The sequence below is a fragment of the Ursus maritimus genome, unplaced genomic scaffold (assembly GCF_017311325.1).
Source record: "Ursus maritimus isolate PB19 unplaced genomic scaffold, ASM1731132v1 scaffold_34, whole genome shotgun sequence".
NCBI classification, from domain to species: domain Eukaryota; kingdom Metazoa; phylum Chordata; class Mammalia; order Carnivora; family Ursidae; genus Ursus; species Ursus maritimus.
The window spans coordinates 10,777,534-10,801,312 of NW_024426008.1; the positions used below are offsets into that span (position 1 = coordinate 10,777,534).

The 23,779-nt window shown below is 44.3% G+C and overlaps 1 protein-coding gene across 1 annotated transcript in view; it reads left to right on the forward strand.

Annotated features, from left to right (window-relative positions):
* Positions 1 to 15,685: 15,685 nt before the first annotated feature.
* The window catches only part of GNAQ (G protein subunit alpha q), a 299,640-nt gene continuing 291,546 nt past the window's right edge, over positions 15,686 to 23,779 (forward strand). Inside the window, exon 1 of the mRNA XM_040620227.1 lies at positions 15,686 to 15,890. Coding sequence (XP_040476161.1) covers positions 15,755 to 15,890 — 136 coding nt within the window. The 5' untranslated portion in view covers positions 15,686 to 15,754. The remainder of the gene's footprint in view (positions 15,891 to 23,779) is intronic.

A 23,779-nucleotide genomic window follows, 5' to 3' on the forward strand; every position in this document is an offset into this window, starting at 1 on the left:
AATTTCATGGCTAGAAAACCTGTATTTCAAAATTTTCATTGTTTTAAGCTGTGTCTTTTTTTTTCCTCCAAAGCACGGAGCCATTTAAGTACCAAGGCATGTGAAATGTCAGTTTCTGCCACTATTACATTCTCAATGATTTGAGCATAAGGGCATGTCCGTACATAGGACGAGACTTTCACGGTCTTCGGTTTTGCAACAGTCATTATGAGATGGCTACATCATTTTCAACCCCTGCATGAGTCTTCTTAAATGACAAGAGGGGTTATTTTTTCTAGTATGAATGGTATTTATCGCCTGAAGATTGGATAAATCACCAAAGTCAATTATAAGACTTTCTACTTTTGGTGAAATTAATTGAATTGACCACCAACAATAGAACACTGCCTCTGAGGGCTTTTTTTTCTTCCCTCCTATTTCAAAGACTTCCAAAGATTTGCAAAATATCACAGAAGTTTTCCTGGCAAGACATTTTTTTAAGGTTTTAAATTTTCTATAAATGTCAACCTATTTATCATATATGTACCTTTAAAAAAAGGCTATAATTTATAATGTAGTTGAACTTTTAATTTTTGCAAAGGGAATGAAACATTGCAAGGAATCTAGGTGCTGTTCTATAGATCTTTTTTTAAAAAAATAATTTTTTATTATGTTATGTTAGTCACCATACAGTATAATCCTTAGTTTTTGATGTAATGTTCCATGATTCATTATTTGTGTATTACACCCAGTGCACCATGCAATATGTGCCCTCCTTAATACCCATCACCAGCCTATCCCAATCTCCCACCCCTCTCCCCTCTGAAGCCCTAAGTTTGTTTCCCAGAGTCCACAGTCTCTCATGGTTCATTCCCCCTTCTGTTTACCCCCCCCCCTTCATTCTTCCCTTCCTTCTCCTACCGATCTCCTTGCTATTTCTTATGTTGCATAAATGAGTGAAACCATATGATAATTGTCTTTCTCTGCTTGGCTTATTTCACTTAGCATAATCTCCTCCAGTCCCGTCCATGTTGCTGCAAATGTGTAATCGTTCTGGTCTGTGGATCTTTATTGTCACACACGGTGAAAATGTGCAAGCACTTATTACCGGGCGCACAGTTTTTAAATGATCCCATGCAGTCAGAACTTGAACCACATGATTATTCAGCTCATGCACTCCACCAGAATCCATACAAGAATCAAGTGTGGTGTTGACTATGAAGCCGGTTTTGATAACCTTGACCTTCTGCAAATCAATTAGGAAGTGTCACCTGAAGACTGTGTACTGTTAACTAGCAAAAGTATATCCCATGCTGGAGAGTGTTTATATCTCACACTTTCTGTTTTCATTGACATGAAATTTGCATGGTGCAATCCATTTGTAAATAAATGATTTCCACAGAATGTACTTGATTATTCCTGTCCCTCCTCCTTTAGATTGGGTGAACTACATCTAAGTTAGAAATCTCTTCCTTTAGACAAGCTTCTTGTGAAGAAAAAACCCGCAAGCTTCTTTCTTGCTAACTTGAATGTGAAATTAGCATTTTTCATAAGCTCCTCCAACATTTGAACTATATGTTTGAAATGAATAGCCAATGAGCACGAACTTTCTCCCGTCGTCTTGCCGGTGTAATTGCTGAAGGTCAGGAGCTGCACCCTGCACAACCCCAACAGCACAGCAGGTGTTCTCGAACGACTGAAGGTTTGGAAAGAGTCTAGGAAGCCCCTCCATCATTTTGTGATCTTCAGCAGAATGAGATGTTGGGCTGGAGTTTCACTTACCTTAAATCAATGACCACAGATGTATCTGAGATAAACATGGCTCACAATGGCATTCAGCTGTTTGACATTTACTACCACCTATCCGAATGAGCAGAGACGCCTTTGTTTTCCCCCCAGGAGAGGCCAAATCATATGACCCTGCTGGGGAAGGGGGAGGGTATCAGTTTGCTACCAACTATTTAAAAGTACCAATTTGATGAACAGGAAGGGTGGCAACCCTGATCACCTGGATATACTGGGATCTGTCCTCTTCCATGAGCTCAAGGTGCAGCTGTTGTGGGGATTCTCTTAACCACCATCCCCCAGAATCTCTGCCTGCCACATAGCTGCTGCTCCTTCTCGAAGTCAGCTGGGATAGGACTCCTGGGCGACTGAAACCTAAGTCCCAGTGTAGGTTCCAGATAAAGGAGAAGTTAGGACTCCAGGTAAGTGGTAGTTAAATGTCTTGAATCTTTCCTCCGTTCATAGTGTCTCCTCCTTAGAACTTATCTGTGGTTTAGCCTGACAGCCACTGCCAGTGCTCACCAGGATTCCCAGTGCACCCCTGCCTCCAGGCGTGTGCCCATGTGACTTGCTATGGCCCAGGAAATGAGGGTGGAAGCATTTGATGACCGACACTGGACTCTCTGTCCTCTTTCCCCAGTGCCACAGCTATGGACGATGCAGACCATTAACCTGCGTCCTAGAGCGAGAACGATGTAGATTGGTGTGCAACGGACATGTAGCATAAGGATGAAATATGATTTTGTTTTAAACCCTTTAGATTTAGGGCATGTTTGTTACAGCATATCCTACCCCAATTTAACAGACACACTTTCCCCTAAATGGGATTTGTGCTCCAGATTATTTATTCATTTATTCGAGCCCCAGGTTGGAACTTTTTCTCACTCTGCAAGTATGGTTCCAGCCCTGGACCTGCTTCCTCGGGGCTGGGATCTGTTTCCCTGCTTCCTTGTCTAACTCCTGCTACTTCCTGATCTTGCAGACCAGATCCTTGCCTCTGAACTAGAGCGTCTGCTAACCTATGGACAGATCTTACGCGTAACTCTCGCCTACTTAATCCCTCTGTTGCACTTAGTCTGGATTCCACACAGCTGGCTCCTTCCCTTTGCTAGAACTTTCTTTTGTAGCCCAGAATTGCCACAGATCTTGCTGGGTCCCCTGGATGAGGTATATGATCGATAGCTGTGCCTTCCCCGTGAGCCCTAAGCTGAAACAGCCTCTGCAGTGCACACCCAGTGCCCTCCCGTGGTTCCAGACCTGGCTCTTGGCTCCCTCTGCTCTGTTTGCCCTGAGCTGTCAGGTCGCATTCCTTCCAGAATAAACACCATGTGATCAGTAGCGGCCAGGTGGGAGGAATGAGACATGAAGACCAACAAAGCAAGGTCTGGCAGGTGGTAAGAATTAGGGAGTTTGTTTAAGATAAAGAAATAGGATTATCTCTTCCCTATGTTTTGATAGTTTCCTAGTTTTGAAATATGTCCCTAAAAATCATCTATAATAGGACTTGAATCCTCTGCCCCAGACATTAAATTCTGACTGGGATGACAATATGGGGATGTTCATAAGGCGTTTAGGCCAGGATGTCTGTGAGAGTGCTGTTTATAACAGTGGAGAGAAAACGTCAATACTTAAATGTGCACCAATAGTAGAAAGGTGCATATAAATTATGAAATGCTCATATGATGAAATAACATCATATTATAAAATGTTAGGATGGAAAAAAGTAATAGATTACTAAGTAAAAAGAGCAGTAATTCAAAATGGGATGGGCTATCTAATTCTAACTATATTAAAAATTCATATTTATGTTTGCAAAAAAATCAGACAAATGATAGAGCAAAATATTTGCCATGCTGGGCTTCAGAGTGATTTTACTTTCCTCCTTTATACTTTTTGTGTTTCCCGAATTTCAATAATAAGCACGAGCTCTTTCCTAATAAAAAAAATAATGTTATGAAATACGATAAAAGCATGGCTTCGGCTTGGGACATGGTCTAAACTGTCCTACTGACGGCCCAAGATGACTATTCCCTGTCTTTTCTTTGCAGTCGAGTTCCCTCAGATGTCATAACAGGTTCCTTTCTTGCTTTGGTCTTGCTCTGTTTATCACAAAAAAAATTTAACAAAATTTCCAAGTACTAACATTACCATATAGAACACAATATGGAGGGTTCCAGAAATGCTTATCTGGGGATGTGTATTATATACTCCTGGAAGAAATATGAATAATTTTGAAATTTCATGGTTATTTTCTAAAACAACTTGCCTGGGTGGGCGTAAAGCTTTGGAATAATACATCCATTTGGATGATTATTTTTTTTAAGCCCAGAAAAGACTTTATTTGAGGACTAGACAAGAAAAAATCATGAATGATAAACTTCACAGAAATCTAAAGTTGTTGGAAAGTGGTTTTAACTAAATCCAGAACTGGAAATCGTTAGGCAGAGCCTGCTCAGAAGGAGAAGAAAAGAATTCTCTAGCACAGTATGCTTTTGCCCATTCCTCCAAATAGCACTGGACCATTTGGTGTCCAGCTCAGGAACAGCCCATGTCCGGCTCCTAGGACTAATCCAGGACTTGCTGTCAAGCCTGACTTTCTGGAGATCAGCATCAGGTCACTCTGTGACAAATCTCCCTTTGAGGCCATGTGCTGATTGGAGGCCGATTTCGTCCCTGACCCTGAGTTCTGTTCTGCTAACCTCCCTTGAACCCAATTCCCCAGGGCACGTGGCCCAGCCCAGGAACTAGAGCCGGGTCCCAATCTTCTTGCCTTGGGGCTAGCTTTCCTCATCCTGACTCCAGTTCTTCCCATCACAGATTCCTTTTTCTTTCTGTGTCCTGCCTTGCTGCAAACTGGGAATCAAATGAATATGACAAAATGAGTGAATGGAGTTATTTGAACTGAGAGCTTATGTAACTCTACTCCTTGGATGCTGTATAATCATGAACTGCCTGGGACAGAACCTACGGCAGGGTCTCTTCTTGTCAGGCCTTAGTGGGCAACCTAGCATGACCCTTCCCTCCTTCTGCCCAACCGTCGTCCTATTACCCTAATACTGGGCCTGCCAACCCAGTCCTCCGACGTGCTAAGCGTAGTCCCTGTAGTTAGGTCAAAGAGTTTGAGGTGAAGTCATTTAATGACATAAAAGCAGTCTTTGTAAGACAAGTCTGCTTTACTAAGTTGACAAATGTGGCCTAAGAACAAAAAAATTAAAAGCCTTTGAATCTGATGCATTGAGGAGATGCAAATTCTTTTCCTGCCATTTTACCAATATTTTACCTTCCATATAAATCAGGGCACCAATTCCCCCCATGGACCAACCTGGCATCGATGTATTATTCCCTATGGAGAGAAGAGAATGATTCTAGAATCCTCAGATAACCTTTCTTTTTCTGTTCCTGCCTTGAAGAAGTTTAGAATCTGTAGTCCTGGAATTGTAGTTAGTGAAATTGGCAGCCTTGCGCCCATCCCCATGGAAAGACGGTCACTGAAATCAATACCTGTGGCACAATGACAGGGCTCAGGTGGCGTTTCAGAGCCCACGCCAGGCTTGTGAGCAATCTGCCATCTCAGTGACATTCCACCACTTGCTTCGAAGTTCTCCAGGCAGGCCCAAGGCATGTGCTTTAGGTAAATCCTGAGTATAAGTTAGGTGCATTTGAGTGATTCCAGACCTTCCGATATTAATCACTTGGCAGGACCTAGAGTCCAAGAGACGTGGTGTGTGATGACTTTAAAAAGATTTAAGCATGAATGGCCTGAAAGTATTCCCGTGAAATTGCTTTACCCTTACTTAATCTGGCTCTTGGTTTTTGAAATCAATTGAAATGTACTATATTTGGAGATTTCCCCTCTAAGTACTTGTAGCAAAAGAGCAGCCTGTAGCCTATGGCTTGACGAGGTAGGTATTAAATAGGACTTCCTGTCTTCCCGGGGAGCAAGTTTTTTCCCCCTGAGTAACTAGTAACATCCTTTCCCTGATCCTGCAAAATGGCACTGATGGGAGCCCAGTCCTCACGAAGCTGGATTCTTCCCTTGCATTCATGTGAACGAAAGGAAGCCTTAGCCTGTAGGATTCTCATTTACTTAGGGCAAGCTTTCCCCCTAGATGCAGAGAGTTACAGCGGTGTTTAGCCTCTTCAGTATGAAGTTCTGGAAATACATCTAAAACAAACACAAGATGTATCCAAACTCATGGTCTGTGGATTTGTGTTAAAAGAAAGTCTGGAATCTCTGGGATGTACTACTGAGTAGACTATTCACTGAATAATGGCTGTTATTAGAACTCCCTAAAATAAAATGACTTTGAACTTTTAAAAACATAGCTGTATCTAAATGGCTTGTTATTCAGTAAAAAGAGTGTTCGTGCTGATTTGGAGACAGATGCTCAGGCTTAGAAAAACCTCTGAAGTAATTAGAGCCTCAGAGTAGTTCGTAATGACGAAGAAAGATCACAGTTTGAAAAAAAAAAAAAAACGCTCAATATTTTGACCCCAAACCAATCCCTAATTTTTAAATCAGTATTTGTGGTTTTACAAAGATAGAGAAATGAGACTTTTCATGAAATGCTGGTGGGAGTAAAAATTGCTATTAGCTTTTTGGAGAACAGTTTAGCGGTATCTACATTTAAAAGTGCATGTCCCTTGGACCGATAATTTTTCTCTGTCCAATCTATTCTATGGATACAGAGATACACACAAAGATTTATATACAAGGATTGTTCACTGCAGCCTTATTCATAAATGAGAAAGAATTGGGAAAAACATAAATATCTAACAATTCAGTATTATTTGAACAGATTATTATAAATTCATACAATGTAACACCAAGATGCTACTCACATAATTTTTGAAGCATATTTACTAAATGGAAAAAAAAATCATNTGGGTGGCACAGCGGTTAAGCGTCTGCCTTCGGCTCAGGGCATGATCCCGGCGTTATGGGATCGAGCCCCACATCAGGCTCCTCTGCTATGAGCCTGCTTCTTCCTCTCCCACTCCCCCTGCTTGTGTTCCCTCTCTCGCTGGCTGTCTCTATCTCTGTCAAATAAATAAATAAAAAATCTTAAAAAAAAAAAAAGTAGCAAACACTGGAAGCAAATACCCGTCAATAATGGACTGGGTAAGAAATTGTGGGGAATCTGCAATAGAAAACTGTAGTGTTAAAAAGTGATGATATGGACCCATCTCTGAAATACATTGAGTAGGAAAAGCAAGTCATAGAATAGGTTGAACAGTAGGCAACTGGTTTTGTAACTAAAAGATGTATATCTATCTATCTCTACATACACACACACACACACACACACACACACAGATATTTCTGGAAGTCTGCCAAAAAGCTAGTGACACTGGTTGCCTCTGGGGAGGTGAAAGTGGGTCGGGAGTGACAGAGAGACTGACTCGTGCAAAATTTTGTTCTATTTGAGCATTTTCCCCTATGCCTGTGCCACTGAAAAAATAAAGAAATACCAGTATGTAAACTGCTATCTTACTTTGTAAAAAATTTCATGTCTATCCACCTGGATAGAAAATACTCAAATCCAAACAAAAACATGTAAACAAGAGTTATCTTTGGGTGGTAGGATTATGGGTCATGTTCTTTTTCTTCTGTGTGTTTTCTTGTATTTTCTGAGCGCCCCCTCCCCCAGGATGATTAACATCGATACGAATTTAAGAAATTAGGGGAGAAAAGGCAAAAAAAAGTGTCTACGGGTCTAATTGGACAGTGAGAGGGGAAGGGGCCAGCGTGGCTCTCGTGAGCACTGAGCCTGATACCGACTGGCTCTGTGTGGGGCAGGACTGGCCTTCCCTGCTGGAGTAGGTCATTACAGCTGCATTATCCACCTACCAGCTGAGGCCTGTGCAAATGTAATGAGCTTTATTGCTCTAACTCAGTTGTTTGCAATCTTGCCTGCATATTGGAATACCTGGGGGGCATAAAAAAAATACTAAAAATATATCAAGCCCCATCCCAGACCAATCAAATCCAAATATCTGGGGTGAGAAACGGGCATCCAAGATTTAAAGTGTCCTCAGATGATTCTCATGTGCAGCCCAGGCTGCAACCATGCTTTAACTTAGGGCTCTGATCTGGTTCAAAATGCAAAGATTCCTACAAGGGTGCTGTGATTTATTATCTGGAGGTTATGCGGCTTCCTGAGAATAGGTAAAATATAAAGCAAACCACTGATCTTTTCCAAAACGTTGAGGACCAATTCTGAGACCAGGAAAGCTGGACCCCAAATATAACTCCCCCCAGGACTTGTTCAGTTTAAAGGAAGAGGGTCTAGGGAAAAGACATTGAGAATGCGAAATCCCAAATTCTAGTTCTGCTTTCGTCTCTTCCTACCTGTAGAACCTGGATCAACGCACAGACCCTCTACGCATGGCCCTGCTGTAAAAAGTGGCAACTGCATTAGCTCAGAGGCTTTGAAAATAGCCGGAGGGAAGAGGAAAGCGGAAGTGTGGGCGTTCCGTGTCACCCCTCCCCCAATCAGGATACCCGTACCTTTGCCCTTTTGTAGATTAGCCTTCTCCCACGCTTGAGTTTGAAGGTATGATTCCTGCATTTAGAAGAAATTCCCAGGATCACATGGCTTTCTAGATGTATTTATTCAGTGGTCTTTGCTACTTAATGTAAACCAGAGAGTAAACCTAAAATATGTAATCTTTTCTGCATTTTTCTCATTATTTTTGGAGATTTGATTATCCTGATACATGTGTATTTGAAGAGGCTATGAAAATTTATACTGCTTTCATTTGGACAATCAATGGCTTTCAACCCAGTTCTTTGGTTCCAGTTCCACAGGCAGAAGTCATGTATATTTTTAAGATACAAAGAATAGATAATCCAGGGCGCCTGGGTGGCCAACTCTTGATTTGGGCTCAGGATATGATCTCGGGGTCCTGGGATAGAGCCCAGAGTGGGCTCTGGCTCCATGCTCAATGGGGAGTCAGCTTGGCCATTCGCTTTCCCTCTGCCCCTCCTCCTGCTCGTTCGCTCTCTCTCTAAAATTAATAAATAAATCTTAAAGAAAAAAAAAAGAATAGATAATCCTCTGCAGCTCGTTTTTTCCCTAGAGTGACAAATGCTCCATTTGTTTGCCAGTGCTGGTACAACTTCCACATCAGAGCCAGGAAGGGGTGAAAACAAGTCCCACATTTGCCTTGGGTGCAAGAGTTAAGAGAGCCCCAAAAATATCCGTAATCAAGATAAATGATATTTTAAGACAGTATTTTCAAAAATTAATGCAAAATCCATGATGAACAAATTATCAGAATTTTAAATAAAGGGAGAATAATTAACAGTTCTGTGCTAGGCCTCATTCCATATTGTCCAAAGTACTCACCCCAGGGGCGCCTGGGTGGCTCAGTCCCTTAAGCATCTGCCTTCAGCTCAGGTCATGAGTGGGATCCTGGGATGGAGCCCCATGCCCAGCTCCCTTCTGAGAAGGGAGTCTGCTTCTCCCCCTGCCTCCCCGCCCCCAGCTTGTGCTCTCTCTCTAGCTCACTCTCTCTCAAATAAATAAACAAAATCTTCAAACAAACAAACAAAACCCTAAAAAACTCACAAGGTACTCACCCCAAATCCAGGGCTTAAGAATCGGTATAAGGATGGACAGATGGAAGTACACTGACAAATTTGGAGGGGGCCTTCGGAAGTTTTTGTGGCCCAAATCTTGGGTTTAAGAGTTAGGAGAGGAAAGAAAAAAATAAAATGAGAGAGATACCTTTATTTCTAATGTTGTGTTTAGGAAGAAATATTTTTATGTTCCTCTTCAAAATTGAAAAGCTATTAGCTTTCTTATATCTTGATAAAATTCAGAATGGCAGCTAAAAATTGACAAATATAGCAACTAATATTAAATAATAAGTAATAGTAATTAATATTAAGTCCATTTCAGCCATTGAGAAGTCAGCACAACAGACACTCTAATTACTTATGTATTTTTCATCAACATGTGCGGTATTTCATTAATTAATCACACATTGAGCAATTAACAACTTTGTCTACCGTGTCATGGTCTCCAGTATATAACATGCACAGTACTTGAAATGAATTTGTGTCAGGAATATCAGCTTTCCTGCAAGGCTGACTTGGGTGGAATTAATACATGTTTCCATCTGGGTTTTGAACAAACATGTTGCATCTTCAGTTTTCTTGATATCCTAGTGATGGCTAATTTTTCTTGGTGAACTCGCTTGAGGCAAGATTTTGATGCACGGGGCCAAGGAACGTTTTACAGAGGGAGCCAAGCTTTGGGGGGTACCATCTGGCTAAGAAAAACATAAAGACATGAAAAGAGGCAGGCTGCCATGTGGGCAATATGCAGCCCTTTTGATTGGGGGATTTCTTTTTCATTCACGGAAGGACTTTTTATTGAGCATCTAATATCCTCGGCACTACGCTAGGTGCTAGATCTGGAATGAACAAGACAGACAAAATCCCTGCCCTTATGGAACTTTATATGAGAAATCGTCAAAGGAGATAAATGTAATAGAATACATGATTATTTGATTTAGAAACATAGAAACAAAGAGTGGGAAAGAAACCAATTGCCTAGATCAACTATCTAATTTGGTTCAAAATCCAATATTCTCCGCTAACTGCCTTAGAGAGCCCACCTGGCATGCCCATGGCTACCGGTGCTACTAAATGCGGAATAGAAACTGGTCCAGATTATACAGAAATGGGGGTAAATCAGGTGATGGGAATGGTCATCATCTGGGAATAGAGGGCTGGGATTGTTGGATCTTTTTTCTTTTTTTTTAAGATTGTATTTATTTATTTGACACAGAGAGAGAGACAGCCAGCGAGAGGGGGAACACAAGCAGGGGGAATGGGAGAGGAAGAAGCAGGCTCCCAGCGGAGGAGCCCGATATGGGGCTCGATCCCAGGACCTCGGAATCATGCCCTGAGACAAAGGCAGACGCTTTACAACTGAGCCACCCAGGTGCCCGGGGATTGTTGGATCTTGACCAGGAATTGAAATCCAGATATCTGCGTGAATCTCTTGATGTTTAAGTTCTGGAAGCTAATTCAAATTTTTCAATAGCACCATTATGTCAAAAGCAATACGTCTTCAGGCTAAAGACCACCAGTTTGCACTCTTGGTCTTAGGTGGGAGGCCAGCAAATGCAGGGGGTCTTGGGAGTCAGGTGGCTCCAACTTGTAGTAACTCCAAAGCAGGAAGGACACACCTACACTAGCTAAGTCATTCTTGATCCTTCGGGTGCCAGAAGCATTTGGATCGTGATTTGGGGGTCTCACTATATGCCCTCATTCATTCATTCGTTCATTCATTCATCGAACATTAGTAAATGGTTTCTCTGGTGTACTCAGCTTAAAAATATCTCCCATCTGGTCAGCCTTTTAGGGCCTTCCAGTCTCGTGGGACTCGGTGCCTTTACACTGTGAGGTACAGTGCTTCCCCTGATAATGCTAATCTTGGATAAGCACGAAATCGATACATTTGAAGAGTGAAAGGGTCACTTGGATGCATCTATAAGGGTGGTAATGGCAAGATGTCCCCGAGGTACTCGGCTTCATCTAGAATATCTGTTTGGTGGCTCTGAAGGGTGGGTATTTTCTCTTTCAGAAGAAGGTGTTCTGTTTCATGCCTGGTTTTCCATCTTCAGCATGTTGGCCCTGAAACCCTCTTTCTTGCAACAAAGAATCGTAATCTTTCTGCTGTGATGAAAACTCTCCTCTAGGTGGCGCCATTTGCAGCTCTCTGAGTCTCCCGGGCCTGCTTGCCAGCCTTCCCACTAACCAGCAAGGCTACTTTATTCCTTGGCTAGACAGCTGCGCCAGCAAGCTCTGCACAGAACAGCTCTTTCCCAGCTCTTGTTAGGATCTGCAGTGCTTCAGGGCTGACTTCTAATTGGTCTTTCAGGTGACCGTCGTGTGCCTACCCATGCTCCTTCTGAACTCCTGTAGCAGTCCATTCTCTATGCTATAGGTTAGCAGCGAGTGCTTCTCATGTTGCATTCTTGTTTCTTCTTTTATGCATGTGCACTGTCTGCCCAAACAGATTATTAAGCCTTGAAGGGCTTTGTCTGCCTCAGGCATCTGGCACAATGCACTGCCTAGAACAGGCAGTCTTCGAGCGTGTTTGTTGTTGAGGTGGGTTTGGGTATTCTTTTGTTTATTCATCACTTACTGGGTCTCTGTTCCAGGCTAGGCACTGTTTTTGGGTGCCCTGAAAACAGTTATGAAAGACAAGATCCCTGCACTCAAGCAGTTCCTACTATTGGGAGAGAGAGAGAGAAAGAGAGAGAGAGAGAGAAATAGACAATTACAGGGGTGTATGGGGGTGCTATGGGACTCTGGGAACAGGAGCAGTGCAGGCTTTTCTCTCCCCAAGTGCTCCTTTTACAAGAGTTCAGCCTTTTACTCTATTATTCTAGGATCACTCCTGGGACTGAACTATGCCTTCAAATGTTTTTCTTTTCTAGTCTCCACAGGAGAGGGTGACAGGAACATGAGGGCAGGTGTCCATCTCAGGATACCATGAAAAAGGTGACAGTCGTTACATCTGCCTCTGGCTTTCCATGCCCCTAGGGTTGTGTGGTTTGCTTTTCAGCCATCTAGTAACTGCCCTTAAATTCTCAAAATGGTTTATCATCTCACTGTCTGTCTGGGGGTGATTTGGAAATGCTGATTGACTTCAAGTGATGTAGATATGTATTTATTGAAAACTTGTTCATTCTGTAAGATGCATCTCTTTCCTGTGAAGTGTCCTCCGGTTCTAACAGAATGAGTTGTTCCTGCCTTTTTATACCTTTATTTCTGTTATGTCTACCCCAACTTTAATAAAAATTGATTTTATTTTGTCTTTTATTATGGCTGTTCAGAGCCCCATGCCTTAAGACTGTAAGCCTATTGAGGGCAAGGACCATACTGTGTTCGCCTCTGGATATCTCACTTCCTGCACTTTCTCCTGATTTACACAGAGTAGGCATGTTAATTTAATGAGTTGGAACTCTGTAATATGATCCAAGTTTAGTTACATATTTTAGGGTATTTACTTCCAATATATGGTCAATAACTTCAGGAGTTTCTACATGGATTTTGTTTGCTTGACTTAGGTTGTATGAATATTTGGTTGGAAAATGCCTTCCAGATATATACGCAAAGGTTTCGGGATCGATCTGGGCTCCGACTTTGAATTTTCTTTTCCTGTGTCTCTCTTGTCATCTGTATACGGCTTCATCACTGTAGGGTATTGGCTTACTTCCTGATTTCTTTCCAATATTTGAAGAAACATCCTCTTATTGATCAGTTTTATCCATTCAAATATCTACTAAGTGCCAAGGAGTATCCCTGATTCTGGGGATTCATGGGTAACAAAACAGATTTTGATTGTACCTACGATGTGTTGAAACAGTGTAATTCCTTTCATCAAAAGCTAAGCCAATTCAGTCAAAACGGATTACCTGATAGCCTGATAGTACAGTTTAAGAGGCAGTTTCAAAATCGCAGAGTCCTTGGCTAGGAAACCAGAGACTTGAAGCTTCCTGTCATTTGATTTTTTTGGTGTTTAGTATTACTCTGAAATATATATAAACATATATATAAACACATATATATGGATGCAAACTTATGATTAAACGTTTCCCCTGAAGCCATTTAAAATCTCTGCATATTCAATTTCAATCTTTAATTTCATTAATCACTTAACTTTGAATTTTAATGTCACAGAAAGTCTAGTGACTTTGTACAGGGGTTCATATGAGGGTGGTGAGGTTTGTTTTCTCTGCTTTCCTGGCCTATGTGAAAGGTAATCATTTTTTAGGCCAGGTATTCTTTTAAAAAGGGAGCCTAAAGTCTAGATCTAATGTCTCCATGACTTGTTGGATCTGAGTCCTGGTGTGTGTGTGTGTCAAGGGGTGATGTAATGGCACATGAAAGAAGGTAGTCACACAGCTGTCCTCCAAGGAGCCCATGTGCATTCTTGACCTGTAGCAACAGTAGTCATAACCTTATTTTACACTCTGGGTGAGCAGATGGCTCCAGAACCATCTCAGAAAACATAAAACGTGGAAAAGGGATTCCTTTCACCAAATACAATTTACTCTTGAGACCACAGTTTCCATTAAAGCAGGAAGCAATCTGAGTTTCACCTCTTGCAGCTATTAGACCAACTAAAACCTGAATGAGCAAGGAGATTTGTGTGTGTGTGTGTGTGTGTGTGTGTGGTCATTTATCAATCGAGTATGACAACAAAATAAGCACACATTTTAAAGGAAAGTGCCTCAGTCGAAGGTGGACTCTTTGAATGGGATTTTGCCCGGGGCAGTCTTGTTTTCCCCATTTCCCCCGATTTTATTCTTTCCTTTCCTTCCACATTATTTTGCATTTCCCCGTTAAGTCGACCATAATTCAATCTCGGGCCAGAAGGGCAATTTGATTACTTGGCTGTTAAACATCGTGTCCCTTTTCAAAGACAAGAGAGGAGCTTGTTACAAAACAAAACAGAAACCACCTCAACGGCATGAAAAATTGGAGGCCCTTGGAACTTGGACAGCATCATTTTGCAGCTCAGGATTTAGATTTCTATCTCCCGTAACTTTGCCGACAGTTTCGCCTATTAACCCCCCCCCCCGCCCCCCACCTCCCTCAGGGCACCAGTGACAGTTCCTCGTCTTCCTCAGTCTCACTCCACGACCAAGTACATCCTATGTTCCAAGACTCAACTGGGGTCAGAGGTGACGCGAGATACTTTTCTCACCGAATGGCGTTTTAGAAATAGGGACGGGACAGAATACAGAAGTGGCCGAGAGGCGGCCCCGGGGCGCCCACCTGCGCGGCCCGGGCGCGGGGGGCGCGAGCGCGGTGGCCGCCGGCCGGGAGCCGCACCGGGGCTTCGCGGAGCCGGCCCGGGCTAGGGGCTGCATCCCGCGACGCCGCCGAGGGCCCAGGCCGCCATATTCCTGCTCCACCACGCCCGGGCGGCCGGCGGGCAGCGGCAGGTTGGCGGCGGCCCCAGCCCGCCCCTCGCCGGGGGCGGCCGTGACCGCTGCGCCCGCGGGCCCCCACCGGGGCGCGGGAGCGGGAGGCGCCCGCAGAGCCCGAGGGGCCGGCCCAGCTGGGAGCGGCAGGCGAGGCGAGAGCCGCACTGGGAGGCGCGCCGCGGCGGCAGCGAGCCCAGGAAAGCCTTCCAGGAGGGGCCGGGCGGCACCGCCTCTCCGCTCCCCTCCCTCCCTCTCTCCGCCTCCCCTCCTCCTCCTCCCGCCGCCGCCGCCTCCCTCCCGGATCTGTGCTCCAGTTCAGAGAAAGAAGAAAATGTGTGTGTGTGGCGAGGGGGAGGGAGAGCACTGAGCAGCCGCTCCGCGCCTGGCAATCGGGGCCGGGGGTGGGCGTCTGGCGGAGGCGGAGCGGAGGCGGAGGCGGCGGAGCGCGCGGCGGGCGGGCCGGCGAACGGGGTTTGCGCGCGAGCCGGGCGGTGGGCGCGGGCAGGGCCCAGGGCGCCCAGGAGCCGTGTCAGGCGGCGGCGAGGAACGGGCGCGCCGGGCGCGGGGAGCCGTCGGCGGCCGCTCGCTGCGGGGACGCCCCGGTGGATGTGCTCTCGCCGCCGGGCGCAGGGCTTAGGGGAACCTCGGCGGCGGCGGCGGCGGCGGCGGCTCGGGGGGCGAGGCGGGCCGCCCGTTCCCAGGGAAGGAGGCGCGGGCGTCTGAGCGAGGCCGGGCGCGGCGGCTTTCCCTCGCGCGCCCCCCGAGCCAGCGCCCGCGGCTGCCTCCCGCGCCCGCCTCGCTCCTCCCGGCGGCCCGAGCCGCCCGCTCCCGCCGCACCCCCGGCCCACCTGGTGGCCCCGGCCCTGGCCGCGGACCCCGCGGCCGTTCCCCGAGCTCGTCCCGGACGCGCGCCCGGGCGGCGGGGGCTCGGCGGCCACCGCTGCCTCGGGGGAGCGAGGGCGGGAGGGTGTGTGTGCGCGCGTGTGAGCAGGGGGTGCCGGCGGGGCTGCAGCGGAGGCACTTTGGAAGAATGACTCTGGAGTCCATCATGGCGTGCTGCCTGAGCGAGGAGGCCAAGGAAGCTCGGCGGATCAACGACGAGATCGAGCGGCAGCTCCGCAGGGACAAGCGGGACGCCCGCCGGGAGCTCAAGCTGCTGCTGCTTGGTGAGTACAGCCCGGGGCCGGCCTCCGTGGGCCCTCCCGCCGGGCCTCCGCGGCCCCCGCCCGTCGTCCCCGGATCCCCGGGTCCCCGGGGCCGCTGCCTTCCGCGGCCCCCGCCCCCGGGCGCCCGCGGCTCGCCCCGACCCTCGGCGGGCGCGTCCCCGGCCACTACCTGCACCCGCGCGGGCGCGCGCGGGCGCGTAACACACGCGCACGCGCGCACACACACACGCGCAGAGGGGTCGGGGCTGCCCTGCCCCGGGCCTCCGCGTGTGCCTTTTGGTATCCCCGAGGGCTGTGCCTTCGGGGAGTGCGTTTATCTGCTGTGCATCTGCTAGATGGCAAATCGCTTCGGGGGAGAGCCGCGGGGGTGGGAAGGTGGGCAGCGGGGTTGAACTTCAGCGTCTTGGCCATGGCGCCCCGTGCTGGAGAGGGGAGCTGTGTGTGTGGCCCCGGGGTGACGAGCCGGGCTGGGGCACGTTGGGGGACGGCGTGCGGTGGGGTGGCCCGTGTGCATCCATTGTCAGTGCTTTCTGGGGTCAGCAGGGAATGGTGGTAGGGTGGGCAGACTCGCGACTGGATTCCCCAAGGAGTGATGATGAGGGAGCCGACTGGTTGGCCCTCCAAAGAAAGGGGGGTTATGTATTGGGGGGGCGGGCAGGCAAGCTCGGATGTGGCACACAAGTGCTGTTCTCTAGCCACCAGACCACCGAAAGGAGGGACCCAGAAGAGTTTCTTGACCAGTGGATGGTGGCAGGCTTGTTTCTCGTCTGCACCATTCCTTCCAGATAAAGAGGAGGGATACGGGAGGGTTGTGCTGTGTGGTTGTTGACAGCGACGGGTTTCTTTTGTTTAATGAGGCAACCCAGATGTAGGCCTGAATTCACAATAGTTACTACTGAAAACCAGAGCAGCCTCTCAATTACTCTCACGGCAACAAATAGAAACCTTTTGTTTAAAACGGACAGCATTTTAATATCCTTGGGATCTGGACTGGAAGGAAAACGGGAAGTGTATAGCAAAAATTTCCCTTTAATCTCTAAAAAAAACACAACCCAGCATTCTGCCTTCACACTAAGTTATCAAGAAAATGCCATTTCTCAAATAAGAATTCTATAGATAATTATCTTTGAGAGAATGTTCAGAATCAAGGATCAGGGTACACATAGGAGCCGGCCTGACAGAACTCTGAGCTATGGTGGTAGGGGAGCAAGCAGCTTTGCAGTAACAGGCCTGAAAAATGTCTGCACTTGTGTTCAAGATATTTGCGTGTATCATAAATATGTTTCTCAGACATGTCTGGAAGAAAGAAATATTGTACTGTCAATTCAGATTTAAGAAGCATGCAGTTTCTTTCTTGAGCATTCCATCTCCTGGTTCAAGGAACCAGTTGCCTTTGGGACTGCTCTGCTTATCTACAGGATCATTTACAAGAGGGAGCAAAATATAATGATCACAAGTAGTTACAAATGGTTAACTCACATGCCATGCTTTATGTCTTCATCTTGAAACATTAGATAAACGTGCACGTGTTTGTAAGGAACAGAAGGCAAAGCGAGGGATAAAAAAGGTGGGCTTTAGGTAATGAAGCCAGGGGAGGGGAAAACTGCAATTGGATAATGAAGATTTAAAAAAAAAATGTCTTATTCTCGTTTTGGGCTACTTCTAACAGCTGAATAATGTGTGATTGAATATGTTGTGAATTCTCAAGATTGAGAAAAATAGGGGAAGAGGAATAGGCATGGGGTGTAGAAGTGCACGATAAAGGGGAAAAGCATGTGTTTTAGAGAGACTGAAGAATAGGTTTTCTTTTGCCCTGTTTACAGTCTTTGTTTATGGTTAGCTGTGAATGCAGCGTTTGCCATCTCTCAAGCCATCCCCATTGTCTGAAATGTGACAGCCCGAGGTTCCTAGCAGCTCTGAGTTAGAACCCTGGGGGTTTGTCTTTTTGAAGGCCTCAGTTTGAATGTCTAGGAGGACGACTTTTAGGCAAATACACATATATGGACACTTAATTACATACTGCATATTTCAGTAACATACGGTGCTTGAAAAATGCGCTTGGGGAGATACTTTTATGAGCAAGGAAGTGAAACAGTTTTACTGCTAAAGTGGTAGGAATGGAGAACTTTTTCCCTTCTTAGATATTTGCGTGGGGTTTAATACAGCCTCACCCCAGCCCCCAAATAGGGGCTATTAGAAGTGGTGGGAAAATATGGCATTAATTTAGCACCTACATTCATTAGTACCATTTGAAACTCATACATTTAGTTACAAACAAGACCCCTAGGCACCTGGTAAGATTTGTTACAGTCTCGTATTCTAGGTATGTTGCTTCTGTAGCACAATGCGTTTGATACTTGTACTACTTTACAGTAAATGTTCTCTACTAAATGCAGATGCGTGTGTGTGTGTGTGTGTGTGTGGGCGGGAGTGTGATTTCACAATTTTTTGAATCCAGGAGAAAGATGATGGTTGATTTGAACCAGGCAAGGTACCGGGGAGGGCTTCTGTTTGAAGGACGGCTCTCGCGTCGGCTGCTTGGATGGGTTCACTGAATCTTCCTGTTCCTGCCTGTCCAAAGGAGGTTATAGGATTTATCTTTTGACAGTGGCAGGATTTATCAGTATTTCTAACTACCTTATTTAAATGGAGGGGTCACTCTTATATTTAAGTGACATTCAGTAAATTATTTTCAAAGTGAATTTTAGTTCAAGACATGACGCCATTTTAGTGGAAATGGATTTATTTGGCAGGGGACCTTTGCATTTGTTCACCAGTTATTTTATATATTAATAATATGAAGAAAAGAGAAAGAGAAAATAGGGGTTACCTGCCTAGATGAAAGTATAGCAGTGAAATTTGGGTTGTTTTGATACCCATACGGCAGTTATGCCAGTGTATTCCAAATTCTATAGTAGTAATATTTTTTTATTTTTATTATTTTTTTAAATGAACCCAGAAACTTACCACTTTAAAATACCATATTTAATAATCAATTCTTGCTTTCCTTACCATATTCATTCTCTGAATTTATTTACATGTTTTTCTTTGACACCTCATGAAAACTTTGTATTCTAACATATATGCGAGAGAATAACCTGATTTTAACTTGGTTTAAGTTTCTATATGTTCTGTGGGCTATAGTACATCACATTTATTTTAACTGATTAATATTTATGAATATTAGCTAAATGTTTCTATTTGTAGTACGTAGGTCACAGTATTAATATTAATGTGTCTTGAAGTCTGTATACAACAAGTGGCTTTGAATCCCTGCATTCAGTCACAGATACCATGCTGAAATTTTTTTCAGTTCCTTGAAGAGAGACATCTATCTATCTATATATAGAGATATAGAGATATAGAGATATATTTCCTGTTAACCTGTTCTTATTGTACATGTTTTTAAAATCTTGACTCTTCAGATCTTAATAATCAAACAGGAAGATTTAGCAAACCTTTATAATTGATTGGATTCCACCTATTAAAAACAGGCTCTTTAGGCCAGTCTGAGATGGAAGAATCGATGTTCTTGGTCTTCTAACCGAATTACATATGTGATTGTGGATTTTCTTCCTAGGAGGGTAGGGATTGTGTCTCTGGTGCTCACTGTTAAATCCCAGCTGCTAGCACAGTAAGTATCTAACTCATAGCATGTCTCAATAAGGACTTGTTGAATGAGTACATTTATTTGTGACCCTCCCGATAGAAACTGAGACCATGAAATAATGAATAAATGATGGAGACACAGGGAAATGTACTGTTCTTAATCTGGCAGATAAAAAATCATGATCTTTAAAAAATTGTATGTAACTCTTTGACCCAATTGACTATAAGTGCTTTCCAGAATGGGAAGTGTTAATATAACACGTTACATCACATACTGAACCAGTGTATTACAGTGCCGTGCTGGGTGTATTTGGGAATGGTAACAGTCATGCTTAAAGTATGAAAGTTTAAAAGGAAAAGAAAGAGACACCATTCCATATCTTGATTACTTTTTATTGTGTGGAAGCTAATTTAACCCTGTCATCTTGTGGCCATACACTTTCTGTATGGTACTCTCAACAGAGTGAGTTTTAAGTTCTTCAGAGCATGGGTGGCGACTGCAGATATTTTTATGATTTATGTATACAGTTAGCTGAGAACCACAGTGATTAGATACAGTTTTAAGAGTTGCAGATGGTCTAATTTGAATTGAGAGGTATATAGTTGCACTGAAAACCGTACAGTTATAGAGCAGGAGGGGACTTGGAAGGCTGGGAATGCTCTGGCAAATTTAGAGAGGGAGAGTTCATTCACGTGGGTCTGGGTGAAAGCGCCTGCCCCACGACCCCTTTGTGGAGTTCCCTGGAGAAGAATGGGGGTTGATAGTCTGAATTAACCTAGAAGTTAGTAGCCATCTAGGATGGCCATTCAGACCCGCAGAATGCAGGGATCTCTGTAAGCAGCCCTAATAACAGCCTCTCCCTGGAAATACCAAAATACGGTGTTACTGAGGCTGCTTTAAAACCAACTAGTTTTATTTTTTGCTATTCTTTTAGCTTCCAAGTGTTAAATATGTTTCTAAATGTCAGGATTTATTTGGTTGCATTTTCTCTTTTTCTTTTCTGCTTTTTTTGTTGTTGTTGTTTCTTTGAAACAAAGTACTTACAGTTTACATCCGAAGGGTGAGATGGGAGCATCCCTCGTAAAAATCAGGATTGTAGCTCTGACTCTATAGCAAAGCCTTTTGCGTTGAGCCACGTAGATTCATTGTCTAGATCTGCCCTGTAACTCATTCCTCTGTTTATATGTTATTTCTTCATATGGGAACTTCACGCATTAAAACCAGACTCTGTAGTGAAGTCACCTCCTGTGTATCGATACAGATATTTTTAGGTAAATTTAGGAAGGAGAACCGGAAGAGTAATTTAGTGGCCATTTTTTTTCTTAAATATAAATTTGATAGCCTCCTTTTCATTAAAAACAATAACACCACAACAACCCAGCTCCACTTTGTAAGAAATGGCTTATGTTCAGTTTTCAGAGGTGCCTATTCAATATAGTTATGATTTTTATTACAGATGAATTTTTAAGGACCTGAAGCAGCTTTCACAGTTGTGAGGCTGCGTGCTGTGCTAAACTTAGCAGAAAAAAGGAACAGATTTTTCTTCATGATCCAGGCAAACTTACACTTGAGAAGAAATGAACTAGATTTTCCAAGGATGATTTTGTTTCCAGCATTCATATTAATTTTTCTTCAAGGGGAGGTTATTAGTTCTGTTGATATTAATGGAAATGTTGACTGGGTGTTGTAGAGGAAAAATAGGGAGCTCAAATGGTACATCTTGGGAAAGAGAAGCCATTTTAAGAAGGTTAGGCTTGCTTGCTTCTTAAGAAGGGGGAGGGAGGGAGTCTGTTTCCTCCAGACTCTATGTTTTGGGTTGAGGGAAATACAAGTATTTGTAGCAACAAATTTAAAGCCTAGTTTCCTGGTTGGAACAGGGAGGGCGATGACATTTTTCAAAAGGCACCTTTTTTTTTTTTTTTTAAAGATTTTATTTATTTATTCGACAGAGAGAGAGACAGCCAGCGAGAGAGGGAACACAAGCAGGGGGAGTGGGAGAGGAAGAAGCAGGCTCATAGCGGAGGAGCCTGATGTGGGGCTCGATCCCATAACGCCGGGATCACGCCCTGAGCCGAAGGCAGACGCTTAACCGCTGTGCCACCCAGGCGCCCCCAAAAGGCAACTTCTACAGTGGCTTTTCAGCAATGTTAAGATCTTTGCAGAAATAATCCTAGGCAAGTGTGAAGCAGCAATAGAAGGTAAAGTGTGTGATTGTTGGTAATTAAATCTGTGGCAATAACTGACTACAGTAAACAGTGAATGTTTTCTCTTGTTCTGCCGAATGGAGTAACGTTAAAGACAGAGCTATTCTCAGACCTAAACACGATTTTGTGTGAACAGCTGTTACTAATAAAATTATAGGAAGTTGTTTGACAATCACCTTTGATTTGTTGTGTTACTGATACGTAGAAATCTGTCCGATTTCTCATCTAACACATAGTAAAAGGAAGAAAAGGACCTAACCCCATGCTGTCGGAAACAAGTTCATAAATCCTAGGTGGTCGTGGATCTGAACTTGATAAGCAAAGGCAAATATCCATATTTGGTGCTGAGAACCAAAATCTGCATTCGCTTCATAGCTCTGGGGTTGGCCTTTATACCTAGCCCTCATTTCTGAGATCAGTGCAGGATATTTTGTTAAAAGCCTTCATGGTTGAATTTTAAGAACAAAATGAGGATTATTTAAAAATGAAGTTATGAACATACTTCAAATTCATTTATTCCACAAACACTTGCCAGTTATTGGAAAATAAACATTTCCTCCAATTTTTTTTTAAACAGACATCTCTAATGAAAGAACAGTTGCATACAGAATGCTGGTCAAATGAACAAACAGTAAGCACCTAATATGTGCAGAAGAATGTGCTGGATGAGACACTCCTAAACCCTTATTTGTCAACAGGAAAGACTACAAGCACTTTTTCACAGTTCTTGTTGTTTCTCAGTTGACGCCCTCGGAGGGACATGTCCTTCTGAGTTTTATCCTTCCTGGCGTTGGCTTTTTTATTGGCTCTTAATACAAAGAAAAAAAAACCCCCAAATAATCTGAAGGCCATTGTAGAGGCTTTCCAGGGATTACACAACTGGGGAAGGCAGATGATCTTGAGAATTATTTCCTCGGAGCATATCGTTTTTTGCCTTTAACTGTGAGAAATGATTACCAACCCCTTGCCCTGAGCTCCAACTAGACTGGAACTCACGAAGGCAAAGGTAATGGCTTTTGTTGTTCTGTGTCTCGACGTAACACAAAACCTTGCTCAATTTACCGGGATTCTCTTGTCAGGCCCTGGGGGTGGGCGGCTCGTAGGCGGGGGGCTCGTGGGCATAGGAGAGGGTGGGCAGCTGGATTCCCCCAAAGAAAGAACAGTTGGAGGACGTGAAGGTTAAACTTTTTGCTTCCGTCTAACGGGTTACCATCCGTCTGTTCTCCATTTGCCACTCCTTGCTGTTTCGGGGGCCACCTGGGGCACCGTAAAAGGAATTCTGTTTTAACGCTGAAATAGTCTTTGTCTCCTTGCCTGCTTCTCATTCATTGTCTAGCGAGAATGATTCAGTTGAACGTTCTCATATTGTTTCGGGTTGAAAAGCCAATGGCAGTTTATGCAGCAGTTTGAATGGAAAACTGTTACACACACAAGTCCTTTGAAATTTAAAAATTCCGTGCACCTTTATTACAGGATTAATTTTGGCCAGTGAGTGGTTTGACTGCTTTAGAAACAAAGTAGTTGTTTCAAGGAAGTGTGTAATGGATTGTGGGGCAGTTGGGAACTCGAATGTTATTAATGCCATTATATTTCTGAAACCTCACAGAGGGGACAATAATTGATCCACAAATTAAAGAAAAAGAGCGAGAGTGAGACTTTTTGGCTCCATTGCAGGCCGTGAAGAGTGATGTTTAGAAACCTATTCCTGCATATTTCTAAGAGATAGCCTTGAGTTTTTCTCCCTTTAGAGAACTGAAATGATGAATTTGTTGCCTCTTCCCAAAATCTGACTTTGTTGTTGTTGTTGATGTTGTTGTTGTTGTTCTTTTTTGTTCACTATCGCTTGTGAAAAAATCGAAGGAGATTTTTTATATTTTTAAGACTTAAAAGCTTCATTTTTATTGTTTCTCTCCTGTTTCCTTTTGCCGTAGGAGCAAGCAGGCTGATTGGTGGCACCTGCCCTATATTTCCTGGTAGCTGCAACTGACCAGTTGCTTCTAGAGACAAGTGCTTCAGTGTCTCCCCCCCCCCCACTATTCCAGCTGTTGGCCAGAGGCCCCCCAGGTAGCCCTTCC